Below are 16,131 nucleotides of genomic sequence, written 5' to 3'. Positions count from 1 at the left end.
CTGAGAGCTGAAGGCCCAGCCGAGAGTTCCCCTCAATAGCAGCTGGGAAGGTACAGGGTGAGGGAAAAGGAGCCTCAGGATGGCCGCCCATGCCTCTAGGCAAGAGGCCGAGCACGGAGGGCTAAGGAGGGGCCTACTGCAAAGGCTGCTTGTCTCCCAAAAGTGAGGCAGAGGCAGCACCGCCAGCTGATGGTCTGCGGGGTCTGAACTGGAAAGTTGGGTTACAGGATACTCTCAAACCTGACCAAGCCTGGGCCAGTGGCCGTGGACTCACCCTGAGCCTCAGGGGTTGACAGCCTGCCAGCTGGCCCTGAAAGAGGCTTCTGGGGGGCCCAGGTTCAGGTGCCCAGAGGACCAGCAGATTTGGCAACCGCATTGTTGGAATCCATTAAGGTGGCAGGTGAAGTCGTCCCGCTGGACCCAGATGTCCCAACAAAGTAGAGCCGAGTGTCCTGGCAAGCACCAGCTCTGACCAGAGTGCTGCCGGGGAGCTGTAAGACCTCGGAATGCTCCTCACTCTTGACTCCATTTCCATATGAGATGAAAGACAGTCGGAGTTCCCGGGTCCCAGCCTGGCCAGCAGCCCTCCCTCAGTAGGGCACACAGAGGCTCAGGTGACAGCCTGCTTCAGTACTGCCCTCCCTCCCGCATCCAGCAGGGCCACCCTAGCCAGCCGCACGCTTCCTGTCTGTTCTGTCGGTCCTGGGAGTGGCTGGCACTGGCCACCTGTCTCTGGGCTAGCCATGGGCAGGCCTCTTCACCTCCACAGCCCTCTGCTGGGTGGTCACCAACCCCAACTGCTCCCCCAGGAAGCCAGGCTCTTGGGAAGAGCCACCTTCCTGTCTCCTCCCAGGCCTGGAATCCACAGCTCAACCCCATTCCTCAAAGCTGTCCTCCCAGGAGGCCAGACTCCCGCTCTGGGGCCCCCACCCATCCTGCGAACCTCATGCAGGCTGTGGTCCGCGGCCCCTGTCCTGAGCAGAGCTGCGAGGACAGTCACTCCCTGTGGACTCCTGGTCTCTTCCTCTGAGCTGAGAGCAGCCCCTTCTCCCCACTCCCTCCCACCTGGGCACACTCTGCCAGGAGGGGCCCCTGCCCTGCTTCCAGGGCCACCCAGCACCCAGAGCCCTGTGGCTTCTTCAGTCCCCACTGCTTCTGGCCCCATCTGAGGAGGGATGGAGCTGCTGCCCACCCTGCGGCCTCACCTCCCTTTCTCCACTCCCCCCAGGAGCAGCCTCTTCCTGCTGCCCCCTGAGGCCTTCCTGCCCGCTCACCTCGCCCCCGCACACCCTGCCCGCTGCCTTCCCGTGCACCTAGTCCCTCCTGCCACTCATTGCTTGACTCGCCTACTAACTGTCCCGGGGTGTTGGCTCCCTCCCCCAGCGTGACGCTCTTGGTGGCAGGCGGTGGCAGGGTGTTCACGCATCCCTAGTCTCCAGGCAGTGGTCGGTGCTTAGAAGGCTGCTTGTAGGATTCATTAAACAAAAGAAGACCCATTAGGAAGGGGAGACCCCGGAACCCAGGATGTCTTGCCCTTCCCTGCCCTGGTCTTAGAAAAGGCTGGTGGCTCCAGAGCAGAGCCACTCGTGTGGGCTATCGACTGTGGGCGTGGGAGAGCCTCTGAAGCCGCCGCAGCACCGGGCCACATGAGCTTTGAGCCAGCGCCTGGATCACAGCCCCTCTTCCAGCCCCAGGTGTCCCGACACTCTGATGGGGACTGAGGGGCGCGGCTCAGCCACTGCTCCTGCCGCGTCCTGGGTCGGCATTCTCCTTCTGGGGACACTGGGTGGAACCGCGTTCCTCTGGTTTTCTGCCAGCCCAGAGCATCTCTCTGGCACGGCCTTGAACACTGCCCCTGTCTTTTCTCTTGGCTTTTGGTGACTCGCTGCCATGGGGAGATCTCCCAGAGCAGCTGAACCCCAGTCCTGAGAGCTGTCCTCCCAGGAGGCAGGATTCCTTCCCAGAGCAGCTCAGGGACGTGTGGTCGAGGACTGAGGACTCTGCTCTCAGTTTGCCCAGGCGTGGGCAACAGGCATGTGACAGCTTGGTGCAGTAGCTCCTGTGTCCATTCTTTATAGGCCTGTGCCCTCTGCTGGGGACAGAGATCCGTGAGGGCAGCGTGGTACCTGTGGAAGGCAGGCCCTGGGTGCTGGGAAGGACACAGAGCTACGCAGGCCATGCAGAGGCAGGCCTCGTGGCCTGGGAGGCACAGACAGGACTGTGGGAGCCTGCCGTCGTGCCAGGGAAGACCCAGGGTCCTTGCAGATCGCCCGGAGCGCCCTGTCAGCGCTGAGCGTGCAGGTGGCACCCCCCAGAGCAAGTTGGCAGGTTGGGGAGCTGAGGGGCTTTTTGTTAATGGGGTCTCACTATTTCACCCAGGCTGGTCTTGGATTCCTGGGGCAAAGGGTCTTCCTGCCTCAGCCTCCCAAGTGCTGGGACCACCCCGCCCAGCTGAGGGACTTCTGTGTAGGATGCCGAGTTCTTCACGTAGAGTTACACATTTTCAGGTTTTTAGGTGAGAATGCTTTGTGAAGTGCTGCAGCTGCAGTCCTGACGGCAGCGTCCAGGGTGGGGTGACCGTGTGCTGTCACTGGTCTGCAACAGCTCTGACCCCAGAGTCCGAGGCCTATGCTTTGCCCCTGCTGAGGGGGCTGGGGCTCTGCTCCATCCACCTGCACGAGGGACCTCGGGGACCGGCACCGTTGGGCGTGGCTGTCTCTGTGATAGAAGCACGTGGCACTGCTCCCTGCCGATGGCGCCCCCTCCCCGCCGTGGACACTCCTGGGTGGCTCCAGTCTGCTTGCTGCAGAGCTCTGGGCACTCCCATGAGCCCTTTGGACTGGGAGGCACCCAGGAGAGGCAGCAGTGGTCCAGCAAGTGCCTCATCCACCTCGACCGAGGGCTTTGAAAGTCAATCCAGCCCGAGCCTGGCCTCCACATCCTGGCTTCTGAGGCCAGTGTCTGTCCACCGTGCTGTTGGCCTTCTCTTCCTGGGAGGTCACGGGCTTGTTCCCGCTGTGCTTGGTGCTCCCTGTTAGTTCTTGGGTCCGCGAGGTTACTGGACAGCAAGGGGCCACACACTTGGTCTGAGCCGCCCCCCGCCCAGGGCAGGCAGGTTCCACAGCTAGTGCCATCAGGAGGCACACTGTCTCTGGACGTGTGGCTGAGGCCACACCCTCTGTGGTCACTGTACCTGACCTGTTTTCCAGCTGGAGCCTCTGCCAGAAAAGGTCTTGCAGCAGAGACCCAACGCCAACGCTGTCCGCTCCATGGAGAAGGTCATGGAGGTCCACAGTAAGTGCCCGCCGTGTGCTTGTGGGGTCCCTTCTGGACGCAGGACTCCACGGTGCCCCGCCCCTCTTCTTGTCAGCTGCCCCCAGGCTGCCCACTCGGGCCTCGCCTTCCCGCAGTGGGTGAGCCTGCCCCAGAACCTACTGGGACAGTGTTGTCACAGACTCCAACGGTGTGCCACGCAGTCCCTGGCCTCAGCCCTTGTCCTCACACTGGCCTCAGTGGCCACCTGGAGGCGGGCCCACCTGTCTTGGCGGCACCAACAGTGCCTACCCTTCTCAGAGAGCCCAGGCCCTCAGGCTGTGTAGGTGCCCAGTGGGCAAGATGGTCCAGTAGGGCGTACACTCCAGAGGCCTGCTCTGGCCCCCACAGGACTTGGCTCCTGGCTGTGAGCCTCGCCACCGGGCTCCCCCCAAAGCTGCAAGGCCAGCCCACACTCAGCACCTGCCTCCCACAGACTGGCAGAGGCCCTGGGGTGGGCCTGGTGCCCGTGCTGGGAGCCCCTCGCCTGGCAGCTGGAAGGGGCATGCGTGAAGACGCTGCTGTGTCTCGGGCCCAGACCGGGGCCCACGGGACCTGGCAGTGACCCTGTCCTGGTGCCTCCTCCCTTCAGGCAAGTACTGGCGCTGCCTCCAGCGCCTATCCTCCACCGTGGGGCGCTCTCTGATCGAGGCTCAGAAGTGCGAGAACGAAGAAGCCGAGACAGTGACCGCCATGGCCTCGCTGTCCGTGGGCGTGAAGCCCGCCGAGAAGAGGTGAGCGCCTGCCATGCCCCGCGGCTCTCAGCTGGCATGGGGAGGTGGACAGGCGCTGGGCCCAGCAGCTCTGCAGCAGGTCTGGTCCACTCACAGACAGCCGCAGCACTGGTGGGCACTGACCAGGGATGGGGAGACTGCTGCCAGGGCAGCAGCACCCCCCCACCCCCCACCAGCACCATGCCATAGCACCCGCTGCCCCTCTCCCCACACAGGCCGGAAGAGGAGCCCATGGAGGAGGAGCCGCCCCTGTAGCCGTGGAGCTGCTGTGCTCTCCTTCGTCTGTCTCGTCTTGAAGCTCAGCAAGAGACTTGCCCGTGTCACCGCATCCTCCTGCAGCGCTCTCGCAGCGCAGGGCCACGAGGCGTGCAGCGGCAGCGGGAGGCCATCCGGGTCTGGGCGCGTGCAAGGTGACCTGCAGCGTCACTGGACTCGGGCAGCGGCGAGGAGCGGGCCAGACACGCGCCAGCCATGTGCACCCTGGCGTGCTAGGAGCCGCCAGGGATAAGGCTGTGGCAGCCTGGGCATAGTGGCCGGGTTAGTTGACACGCAGAGAGAAAGCGGAAATCAAAGACCTAACAGTACACGACACACTTGATTAAAACTGGTGCTTAAGTTTGATTCTCACCCACAATCCCACAGTCTCCGTGTAGACACTCGGCTCATCTTGTAGCTTTTTTTTTTAAGAGTAAGTTTTCTATGGCTCTGGCCCGCCTCACGGCCCGGTGGTGCGCCGCGGGGGCCGCAGGTGCCAGACAGAGTTGGACAAATCTTTCAAGAAAATAACTGGACAAAACAGAACCGTGAGCCTGGGCATCAGCTTGAGCTTCTCAAAGCCATCGGAAGATGCGAGTTTGTGCCTTTTTTTTATTGTTCGGATGGATTTTTGTGGCTGGGTTTTCTGAGTCTGAGGAACAATGCCTTAAGAAAAACAAACAGCAGGAGTTGGTGGGACCGTTTCCTGTGGGGTACAGCCTGGTGCTGGCCTGACGCTGTGAGGGCAGGTGGCAGATGCCACTGAGGGCCGAGGGCCGTGGTCTGGCGGCCTTGTTTGGCTTTATTGCTGTTTAAGGAATCTGGAGGTAGTTCCAAAAAAGCGGCAAACACTGTTGGGGTTTTGAAGTCCAACAAATTTTCAATGAATCCAAAGTGTTCTTTTTCTCATACGTCATGTAGCAATTGAGCATCTCCATTCGGTTGTGAAGCATGTCCTGGGCACACCTGCAGTGTCACGATCGGAATGCTTTTACTAAAAGCAGGTAGCATGAAGTATTGCTTAAATTTTAGGTATAAATAAATATATGCGTGTATAATATATATTCCAATGTACTCCAAGCTAAGAAACTTGATTCTTATGAGATCTTGATAAAATATTTATAATGCATTTATAGAAAAAGTATATATATATATATATAGAGAGAGAGAGATATAAAATAAATGCAGATGGTGACAGTCCCTGGTGAATGGAGGACCTGTGGCTGAGCTCCGAGGTGCTTAGGGGACGGTCTGGATGGACCTCATTTGGAGCCTCAGCTGGCCGGCTTTCGGGTCAGATCACAGCTCGCTCGTCCCTGGGCCTTTCCTGCCAGCGTGTACTTTAATTTTAATTATTTTCTAACAGAGCCCCTCCCTCTTCAAGCCTCCATGCACATATGTACCTAATGAGTTTTTATAGCAAAGAATATAAATTTGCTGTTGATTTTTTGTATGAATTTTTCACAAAAAGACCCTGGATAAACATTGTTTTGTGAATTTTACATTTTTCCTTACCATTTAGTAGTTTTCCAAATGGTGATAATGTCTAAATATTTTTTCTTTCTAAGTTCTTGCTTGTACTTTTCTTGACTTGGAGGTTTTTATTGTGTGTTCTGTACCGTGGGCAGAGTCTGCGGCCACCAGCTGGCTGGCAGGAGGGGCTGAGGGCGGCACCCCGCGCCAGCCCTCTCCGGTTCTGCCCAGTTCTGCCCAGTTCTGCCCAGCAGCCATACAGAAAGCCAGGCTCTGCCTGCAGCACTAGTAGTATTACGGGGTGGTGTGTGCTCCCCGGGCAGGGACAGCCAGGGCAGGGACGGGACGGGCCGCTGCACCTGTGAAGCTGTCGGGGTGGAGCTTGGCTCCAGCTTTCCAAAGACCTTTGAGGCACATCGGCCACTGTGGCTAGGAGCAGGCCCTGCCCCTGCAGTCCCTCTGCAGCCCGACGGCCTGGGCCCTGGCTGGAGCAGCAGGCCCGAGGGAGCCTGAGCTGGGGAACGGAGCCCTGTGCCTGCTGAGCTGTGGAGCATTCAGGTCCCTGAAGGCCACCAGCCTGTGTCTGTGCTCTTTTTCTGTGACAGTAACTGACAGTCACTTTTTACTGGTAACTTATTTTCTAGCACTTGAAGCCACCAATTTCATTCCAAAGTGTGTCGCATTTGGACTCCTGGGAGGAAGTTCCTATCTCAGAAGGGCTTCTGAGTATGGTGAAGTTTACAGGGTAGACACGCAGCCAGACTGGGCGGAGTGAGTGCAGATCCTTAGACTCTTGGTCGCTTGGCTGCTGTTGGTCAGTGTGAGACCGTGCTTGGGGAGCAGGAAGCAGGGCAGAGAGGTCTTGGGACTCATTGACTCCCCCTCTCCTTACTGGCCACTCTTTGTTCTGAAGCCCTCGGGGGGGCAGAAAGAGCTGGTCTGCAGGGCCCAGCGGCCCTTCTCCTTTTGTGGCACTGCATGGTGACTGGGCCCAGCAGCCAGCCCTTCTGACCCCTAGGTCCACTCTCCGCACGCCCCAGGGGGCCCTGACATCTGCCCTCTGCTGCCAGCGAGGCTTCTGGGGGGATACGGAGTCTCCCTGACCTTGAGGTGATGGGACAGCTGGGCGGGCTGGTGGCAGGTGAGCACTGGAGACACTCGCAGTCTCCTTCCGACAGTCGCCTCTGCCCAGAGCCTGGCGGTGCAGAAGCAGCACCAGGTAGCCTTTTATTTGGAGACACACTTGGCCCCTCTCCGTGGCCAGCCCCCAGGGCAGATGGCCGAGGGTCTGCCCGGGCCTCTGGGGCAGACCACGGCAGGGAGGGCCCCTCTGTACATGTTCCCTGTCTGGTCCTTGGACCTGCCGCCTTTTTCTTCCTCTGAGAGGCCTTGGGGGTCGCTGGCCAGGAGCCCATGAGAGCACTTTACATCCCTTTAAGGGAAACCCCAATCAGTGAGGCCACCGGATGCATGGGGCCACCTGCCCTTGGGGCTTCCAGCTGCGCCATGACGTGCCCACGCCCCACCAGCAGGCCGCGCCCACTGGGCCTGGCCGACCCCTGCATCCCGGGGCTCTGGTACCTGAGGGCCACTTGTCAAAGTGTTTCAGTTTTTCTTTACTTTTAGAGTCTGTTTCCAGGAGGAAGGTCGTTTTGCAGTGGTTCAGCACAGAAGCGGGCCTGCATCCTGCAGCGCAGCAGTGGACGTGTGTCCATGCTCCGGCAGAGCATGCCTTCCTTGCTGGTGACAGCCACGTGCTCATTCCATTCTTCTTTTGTAGACTTTGGGCCCACGTGTTTTATGGGCATTGATACATATATAAATATATAGATATAAATAGATGAATATATTTTTTTAAGTTTCCTACACCTGGAAGTTGCATGGACGGAACGCCAGCATGTCCTACATTGTATACAGATTTGCACGCCAAACTCGGCAGCTTTGGGGAAGAAGAAAAATGCCTTTTTGTTCCCCTCTCATGACATAGAAATCCTTCTGTAGAACAAAACAGAACCTTGCAGGAGAGGAGAGGGGAGTTTGAGTCTCGTTGAACTTATTCTTAAAGAAATTGTACTTTTTATTGTAAGAAAAATAAAAAGGACTACTTAAACATTTGTCATATTAAGAAAAAAGTTTACCTAGCACTTGTGACATACCAATACTAGAGTTTATTGTATTTATGTGGAAACAGTGTTTTTAGGCAAACTGCAGTTTCGGGGGGGGGGCTGCCCCCCCACCCCCACCCCACCCCACCCCCACCCCGCATTTGGTTTGGAGGGATTTTGTTCTGTTTTCTGTTGTTTCCTTCTCTTTCCTTCCACAGGCCAGGCGTGCACCGCCGCCACCGGCCATGTGACCATTTGTTCTGATTGAGAACTGGGGTCTGAGGACCCCCTCTTGTGCACACGCCTGGCTGTTGTCACAGGTGGTGTGCGGCCTGAGCGGCACGGGCGCTGGGCCGGGAGGCGTTCCCCCAGCGCCGCGTGGCTGGTTGGCTCGGCCTCACCTTGACGTTGATTAAAAGTCTCCTTCTCAAAGCAAGTGAGCAGTTCTGTTCTTTGGTGTGTGCGCTCCACGGTGCAGACACGATTCTCCAGTTTGTGAGAATGACAGACATAAGTCATAGATCCACGCACATCCACACGGAGGGGCCGAGCCCGTTCACCCAAGAGCATTTCCCAGATGTGGGTAAACAGGCGGGGCCTGCGTGGGCTCCACAGGCCACAGCCACCGCCAGCGCCTGCCACCGTTTCCTGACTGCCTGGACCTGCCCAGGCCCCTCTTGCTTGGTGGAGCAGGAGGCCTTGTTTTGGGATTCTCATCCTCACTTTGTTCTGTGTGGGTAATTTTTCACGACTGCAATGTCCTCTGACGGTCCACTTGTCTCCACCTCCTGGAGTGCAGTGTCCTGTAGCCCCAGTGCACCTGTCCCTCTTGTGGTGTAAATAAAGTCTGCATTGATGCCTGCAGCTCTGGTTTCTCCCAGTCGCGCTCGCCATGGCTCCCTGCGTCTGGGGCCTTGCTGGGCTGACTCGCCCACACCCCAGGGATCCCTGGGCCCAGCCGGGGCCCTGACCTCTGCATGGGAGGGTCCCTTGGCAGTGTCTTCGTTTTAGACTTGCAGTACCTTGAATTGGTGCACTCTACTCCCCTGAGTGGACCTGGCTGGAGCAGCCTCACACGTGAATGAGGCCAGGGGCGGGTGGGGCCCAGGCCTGGCTGCTGCCCACGACTGGCACAGCTCCTCGAGATGCGAGTCCACAGGCGGCAGTCACGGCCCCCGTCCCTCCATGGCATGTCCTACTGCACAGCCCTAGGCCCCTGCCTCCCAGGACTCATCCACTGGGCAGTGGAGAAGCCCAGCCACCTCTGGCCAGCCTGGGCCAACTCAGGTGACTTCTTGTTCCAGCTGGCCCCTGGGGAGGCCTGCGGGAGGGCAGGCCTGCGCTGCTGCCCTGCAGGGCCATTTCCTCTCCCTCCTCCACCCTGTACCCCAGGGGCACTCAGCACCCGCACCTGCCCCCAAGTCGGTCTCCTCAGAAGCTCAAGAGGACACACTGGAGCTATGGGAGCAGAGCTGCCCAGGTGGCCTTCCACGCAGCCGGATGCCCAGCCCTGGTGGCCCAACGCCACAAGTGCAAGAGGCACCGCTTGCAGTTTAGGCTGCCAGACTCGGCCATTGGCTTCACCTGCCCCGCGGCAGGTGAGGAGGGGCCTGGCCAGAGCCTTTATGAGGCCACAGGGACTTGCCCCGAATGGACTCACTCCCTGGCAACCTCTGTGTCCAGAACAGGCTGAGGGGAGAGAGCCCTGAGTCCCGCTGAGGCACTCGGCTTCAGACGCCGTCCCCTCCTGACTTGTTTTGGGTGGGATGGAACCCAGGACCTGGCTCATGCTGGGCCAGCCCTCCTCCGAGCCCCCGGCCATTCTCACCATCTCAAGTCATGGACTGTTGAGAGAACGCCAATAAGACCCGAGGGCTGGCACGGGGCCCCACGCCCAGCCCCTCCCAGGCCCCCTGCCCTGGGAAGGGCGAGTCCACCTCCGGTCTTGCCCTTTGGCACACTGCTCCCCATAAAAGCAAAGCCTGGTGTGTTCTCTAAAGCTCCGCCACAGGGTGGTGCCGTGGTGCCTGTCTGCAGCTCGTGAGGCTGCTGGCCTGTGCTCAGGGTGCCCGCCAGGTGCTCGGCCTTCACCAGGTGGTAGCCACAGCGGGCCACTCCCTCCCACTTGCCCGCCAGTGGCCCCAACACTGTGTTCCTCCTGGAGCACGGCTGGTGCCTCCACACCACGACACCCCTGTGCCCAGCAAGGTCGCCCTCCGTGTGGCCAGGCCCCTCCCCACTCCTACCACGTGGGTGGGTTGGACCTGTGCTCACAATGACCACCACGAGGCCTGAGACTCCAGCCAGTCTGGCGAGTGTTCTTTGCTGTTTTGGTTTTCAGCTCACATGGCCGTGGAGGGCCAGCCACCCCTTCTGTGTGACAAACTACCCCAACTCCAAGGCTTCCAGCAGCAGACGCAGGGTGTTTCCGAGGTCTGAGTGGCCGGCCGGTCCTCTGGTGGGGGAAGGCCCCTCGTGCGGCCCCATGGTTGCGGCAGGTTCTCGTTCCTCGCCAAGCGGGCATCCCACTGGCCACCGCCCAGCTCGGCACAGCGTGGCCACAGCACGTGATCCATGAGAGAGCACCTGGTCAGAACTACTGTCTGTGTCACCAGACTTGAGAGTGACATCCGTCACCCCTCATGGCTGGTGGAGACTGCCCTCTCCCGGGCCACGGGCACGTTTTCAGGCTTGTGCGTCTCATCTGCCAGCTCTGCCTTCAAGATGTATCATAGTTCCCCTGGCCACATGCCCTCTCTGTGCTGTGGCCCTGCGACCCCTGCCTGGCCCTGCCACTGACACCCTTGACTCTGAGCAGGAGCCCGGGACCCTGCTGTAGCCTGCAGACCGGTCACCCAGCCTGGACCCAGCCCTGCAGAGGCCAGCCAGGCTGCCTGCTCGTCTGTCTGTCTCACCTTCTAGAATGTCACTCCCTCCTGTCCCCAGAGAGCAAGGGCATCAGTCAGCCTGTCCCGTGAGCCTGGGCTCCACCTCTAGCCCTGTTGGCCTGGTGGTCTGGAGGCTGGTCCTCTGTGCACCAGGTCCTCAGTGCCTTCTTCCAGTCTTAGAGACGTGATGTGACACCCTGCTCAGAGCCCCGCTGCAGCAGCAACCATGTCCAGAGGTTTGCAGGGCAGTGTCCCCGCAAGACACCTGTCGCAGGGTGCCCAGAACCTTGTGTGGCTGTGCCAGCCCGGGTACACTCCCAGGCAATCCCCAGGACATGAGCCTGCAGAAGGCGCTCACTGTGGCACCCCTTCCTGAGAGCCTGGACACCCCAGCAGATGTCACCCTCGGGGGCTCAGAGGCAGCCTGCAGCCTGGCAACCTCACCAGCTGTGTCCTGTGAGATTCACGGGCTCCTCTGTGCCCCAGGCTGTCAGGAGGGGCGTGCACAGTGCAGCCTGAGCGTTTTAAGAAGCTTCGCCCTTAGGGCACCTGAAGGGAGGGCTGGGTCTCAGCAGGGTGCCTGGAGTCCTGGCCTCCCTCCGAGAACCGCACCTTCCCCGGTTCAGGACCGTGCCTCGCTCCCAGTCCCCGGTTCACGGTTCATGTTTCCCGGGTCCTGAGAGCGCTGTTCCTTGTGGGGGGCGGGTGGTGCTCCTGAGGCGGTGCCTTCCAGCTCCTGGGGTCACAGACTGAGCTCCGTTGGGGTTGGACTGACCCTGGGGGCTCAGGGCAGGGGCTGCCTGGCGCTCAGTTGCTCAGGGCGGGCAGGAGGTTCTGACCTCCTCTGGACCTCTGGCCCGCAGCTCACAGACCCAGGGCCACTGCCAAGGGCGGCCCTTCTCTCCCCACTGGGAGGCCCCTGCCAGGACATCAGAGTGGACAAGTGAGGATCACAGCTCGTGGGAGGCCTTCTCATGACCGTGGGTCTCCAGGGGGAGTCTGGGGGCTTCAGGGTCCCGGCCCCTCAGCACTGGGTGTGAGGCCCTCTGGGAGAGGCCTGGGGCCATTGCCAGGCCCCAGGGCAGCCCCCGGCAGCTCAGGTTGGCCTCAGTTCTCTGTCCTGGGTTCCCCAGCCCTGACCGCCCACTCCTTGGACCTTCCCACCTCCTGCTGAGGCCCCTGTGCCAAGGACTGGCTGGGTCGCCTCCCAGACCCAAGCAGAGCACATGGGGAGCTCCCGGCCAGGGCCAAGCCCGGCCCACCTCTGTGTCACTGGATGACCTTCTGTCCCATCGAGACTACAGAGCTGGGACGGTCCCCAGGAGCCTGGCCTGACTAGACTGGTAGAGCCATCCTTGGAGCTGAAACCACGGAGACACCAAGGCTCCAGTCCACGTTGAGCTCTGGGACCCAGCAGGAGCTGAGACTGGGTTGGGCAGGAAGCAGGGGCGGAGTGGATGGGTAGAGCTGAGAGCCAGGCAGCGCCTGCACCCTTCCTTGTGGCTGGGCAGTGCCCTGGGTCCTGCTGGTGGGTACCATGAGGTTCCTGTGGGCTCCTCAGGCAACTAATGCCAGTCAGGGCGGGCAGAGGCTGCAGGCTGAGTAGGGTGTGGCCGAAGCCCACCGCCGGGCACAGGGTGCCTGGAAGGGTCTTCTACATGGGGCTGTTAGGAGCCCTGCTTTGCCACCTGTCTCTAAAATGTCCAGGTCACTGGGGGAGGGGTGGAGAGGCCCCACCCCTCGCTGTTCCCTCCTTGGGTTGGGCCCCTCTTAGACTGGGCTCTGCTGACCCTGACCCCCACCTGCCTCCATCAACACTGCCCTGGGCCACAGATGGGGACGGCTGCCTCAGCTCCGGGCAGGACTTGCCACGATGACCCCCTGGTCCCTGTGGAACTTAATCAGAGACTTCCGAAGTCCCTGCACGTGCTGGGGGCGGGGGCGGTACGGAGCTGGGCACCACCAGGGAGGAGGCCGACTGGGAAAAGGGCCCCTGCCGGGCTCCCAGGCTCAGCCCCAGCTGGGTAGGACTGTGGGCCCCACGCCACCTGGTGGTGCTGCCGGGAATCACAGCCTCAGCCAGCTGCCCATCCCTGGAAGATGTGGGAGGTGACCCTGGCATGGCTCAGACCATTCTTCCCTATCCTGGGAAGTGACCACTGAAACAGTGAGGCTCCTGGCCGAGACGGGGGCCATGGGTCCTTTTGTTGAGCTTTGCATGTGCTCTGCTGGGGGACCCTGGAGTGGAGCCCCCTGTCCCACGGACAGCCTGTGGACCTCTTCCTGGGCAGCGAGGACCCAGGCCACCCTGTGCCCAGCACGGGGCCTCCGCTCCTCACAGCTGTCCACACACTCACCCGCCCCTCACAGGCAGAGTAGAACACTGCCGGGGCCGTGCAGAGGCTCAGCCTCCCTCGTCCACCACAGGTGAGGCCAGGAAGGGGGACACCTGGGGAGGCCAGGAACCGACCCAAGTGCTGGGAGGTGAGGAGGGCGCAGGCCAGGGTAGGTGCACCGGGCACGGGGTGCGGGAGAGGGGTCCCGTGGTGGGAAGGGCCCTTACCTGTCGGGGACGCAGGCGTCAGGGAGGGGAGCCAAGGGGCTGGCCGGATCAGGGAGGGGCCTGGCTGTGCGCCTCGGCCAGGTGCTGCGCGTCTCTGTGCTGAGTGCTGGCTGAGGCCCGCAGTCGGCAGACGGCACAGCGAGGGCAGGACCGCCGTAGCAGGCAGTAAGCACCAGAGGGTGCTTCGGTCCCAGTGGACACCAGAGCACCAGGACAGGTCACCCAGGGCCTGTGACTGTGGAGCAGGATCATGTCATTGCTGTGTAATCACCACACCACATTCTGCCATGAACCCACATGTCACCCGCCCTGTCACCCGCCCTGTCACCTGTCCTGTCACCCGTCCTGTCACCAGTCCTCTCACCCGTCCTGTCACCAGTTCTGTCACCTGTCCTGTCCCATATGCAAGTGCTTATAGGTGCCCCACACTGGGGCCACGGGGCACATGGCTGGGCGAAGGATCCCTGGTGGGCAGTGAGGGGCAGGAGGGACCAGGGCGGAGCCCGAGGAGCCTGCCAGCACTGGCAGGGCGTGAGGGCCAGGTCTGGGAGAGGCCGAAGTCCACGGCTTTGACCCAGTGAGCTGAGATTCCGTAGCCACAGCGGGGCATCCTGGACACTGGACCCTGCATCTGGGGAGGGAAACCAGGCGTGGCTGGGAATACACCCAGGGAGCTGGGGGCGGGGGCCTGTGCAGACAGGAATCTGGGTGACAGGAGGGGACCAGAGGAAGGCCAAGGCCCAGACAGGATGGGGAAGAGGAGCTGGCAGCAGGCCCGACAGAGGAGGGGACCCCTGGGGCTATGGGAAGGGGCCTGGCCACAGCAGCGCACTGCAGGCCGGGCTCGGAGGGGGCCGGAGTCGGCCCTGCCCAGAGCAGGGAGCTGCACCCCACCACCAGCCCCAGGCACCCTCCCCTGCCCTGGACCCTCCACCGTAAGCCCAGCCCAGGGAACCAGATTTCATCCCCAGCACCAAGCTGGGCCCTCCCTGGTCAGGAGCTGGGCTTGTGTGATTCCACCTAATGATCCTAACAAAGCCTGCTGTCCACTGGGCCCTGCAATGCCCAAGAGCCGCACTGCAGTTGGTATTCGACTAAAAGGCACTGGAAGCACCTAGGGGAGAAGGCCCTGATCTCTATAGAAGAAGAAACCGAGGTTCCCAGAGATCCGGACGGTCGACTAAAATAACTGGCTTAGTAGCAAAGCCACAACTGGACCTGGCTGCCCACTGATTTCAAAGAACCAGATGTGGAGGCTCTACCCATGGCCTTGGCCTCCAGCAAAGTTCCATGTTTATATTTTCACCTCATTATCAGCTGCTTTTGAGCTAGACATCCTGAAAAATGCACAGGGCCTTTTTGAAAGGAAAGTGACCACAACACTCGGTGCGACCGAGAGATTTTTATTGCAGCAGTGCAACAGAGGAGAAGAGAGACAGAGAGAGAGAGAGAGAGAGAGAGAGAGAGAGAGAGAGAGCGCAAGAGAGAGGGGCCCGGCAGGAGGGAGATTTTATAGCCCAAATCTAATGGGTTTCTCTGGGTCGGCAAGCTGCCTTGTTGGCACACAAGGGGGTTGAGTGTTCAGCCTTGAGCGGGGACTTGGGCGTTTGGGCTTGAAGCAAACAGGTGATAAAGAGCCAGACAGGGTTGAGTGGCCAGGTCACCCTGCAGCTAACCTAGTTTGGCCTGCCCTGCAGACAGCTTACTCAGCCTGTCCTGCACCTGACACTTTTCATGTGAGTTGCCAGTGAGTGATTCAAGCAGTGGGGTCCCAGAGCTCTGTGTCTATGACGGTTTGGAGTGAGGCATCCCCAAAAGCTCACGTGTGAGACAATGCAGGAGGGTTGGAGGGGAAAGGAGGGCCTTAACCCATCAATCCCCTGATTGGATTAGTTGGTGGTGGGTGAGGCGGGTGTGGCTGGAGGAGGTGGGCATATTAGGGCACGGCTTTGGGGTATCTATTTGTATTTGGCAAATGGAGACCTCTCTCTCTCTCTCTCTGCTCTCTGGTCATCGTGTGAGCAGCTTGCCTCCGCCACACTCTTCTGCCATAATGTCCTGCCTCAGCTCAAGCCCTGACCGGGCGGCCTGCTGTCTGTGGATGGAGACCTTGGAAGCCGAGAGCCCTCAAGCAAACTCTCCTTCTCTAAAGTTGTTCTGGTCTGGTCTTTTAGTCACAGCAGAAAAAAAAAAAAGCTGACAACACAGAAACTGGTAGCAGAAGTGGACTGTTGCTGTGGCTGACCTGACCGTGTGGTTCAGAAGCTTTTGGAGTTGGGGGGAGGATTTTGAGATGTGAGCAGTGCAGCTGGAAACGCTTCGGGGTGTTGTAAGCAGATCTTCACGGCTGACTCGGGGGAGCCCAGAAGACCAGGTGCAACAGGACAGTGGACAGTGCAGACAGGGCTCAAGAGGGTTGAAGGAAGAGGAGGGCACGACTGGTGATGGGACTAGGGGTCATTTGTGTCATGCTGGCTGGGAAGTTTTCTGCACTTCCCCATGTCCTGAGACTTTGTGAGGTTGATTTTAAGAGCGATGGACTTCTTAATGTGGCGGAAGAAATTTCTAGGCAGCATAGCCTTCAGGCGGAGGCATGGATATTGCTGGAGACTTTTAGCCAAGTTTATTGTGATACTCATGAGCAGAAAGAATTGAAGACCTTACACTTGAAAGGTAGGAGTAAAACTGGGGCTAGGGAAGTTGCCACTGTTCAAGGCAGGAGGCCACTAAAGACGTGCTAAGGACCTGTCCAGAGGAGATGAGAAAGAAGGCCGGGCCTCTCAGGAGCTGGCACGTCCACA

The 16,131-nt window shown here is 60.2% G+C and overlaps 1 protein-coding gene across 12 annotated transcripts in view; it reads left to right on the top strand.

The window, feature by feature from the left end:
* The window catches only part of HDAC4 (histone deacetylase 4), a 270,249-nt gene extending 261,514 nt beyond the window's left edge, over positions 1-8,735 (top strand). For all 12 annotated transcript variants that reach the window (XM_081260592.1, XM_081260596.1, XM_081260587.1 and 9 more), the window contains exons 24-26: positions 3,210-3,294; positions 3,905-4,046; positions 4,262-8,735. In XM_081260592.1, coding sequence (XP_081116718.1) covers positions 3,210-3,294; positions 3,905-4,046; positions 4,262-4,301 — 267 coding nt within the window. In that variant the 3' untranslated portion in view covers positions 4,302-8,735. The remainder of the gene's footprint in view (positions 1-3,209; positions 3,295-3,904; positions 4,047-4,261) is intronic.
* The last annotated feature ends 7,396 nt before the right edge of the window (positions 8,736-16,131 follow it).

Source organism: Spermophilus citellus (assembly GCF_964194105.1).
Source record: "Spermophilus citellus genome assembly, chromosome: 11".
NCBI classification, from domain to species: domain Eukaryota; kingdom Metazoa; phylum Chordata; class Mammalia; order Rodentia; family Sciuridae; genus Spermophilus; species Spermophilus citellus.
This window is presented reverse-complemented; position numbering and strand designations above follow the sequence as displayed.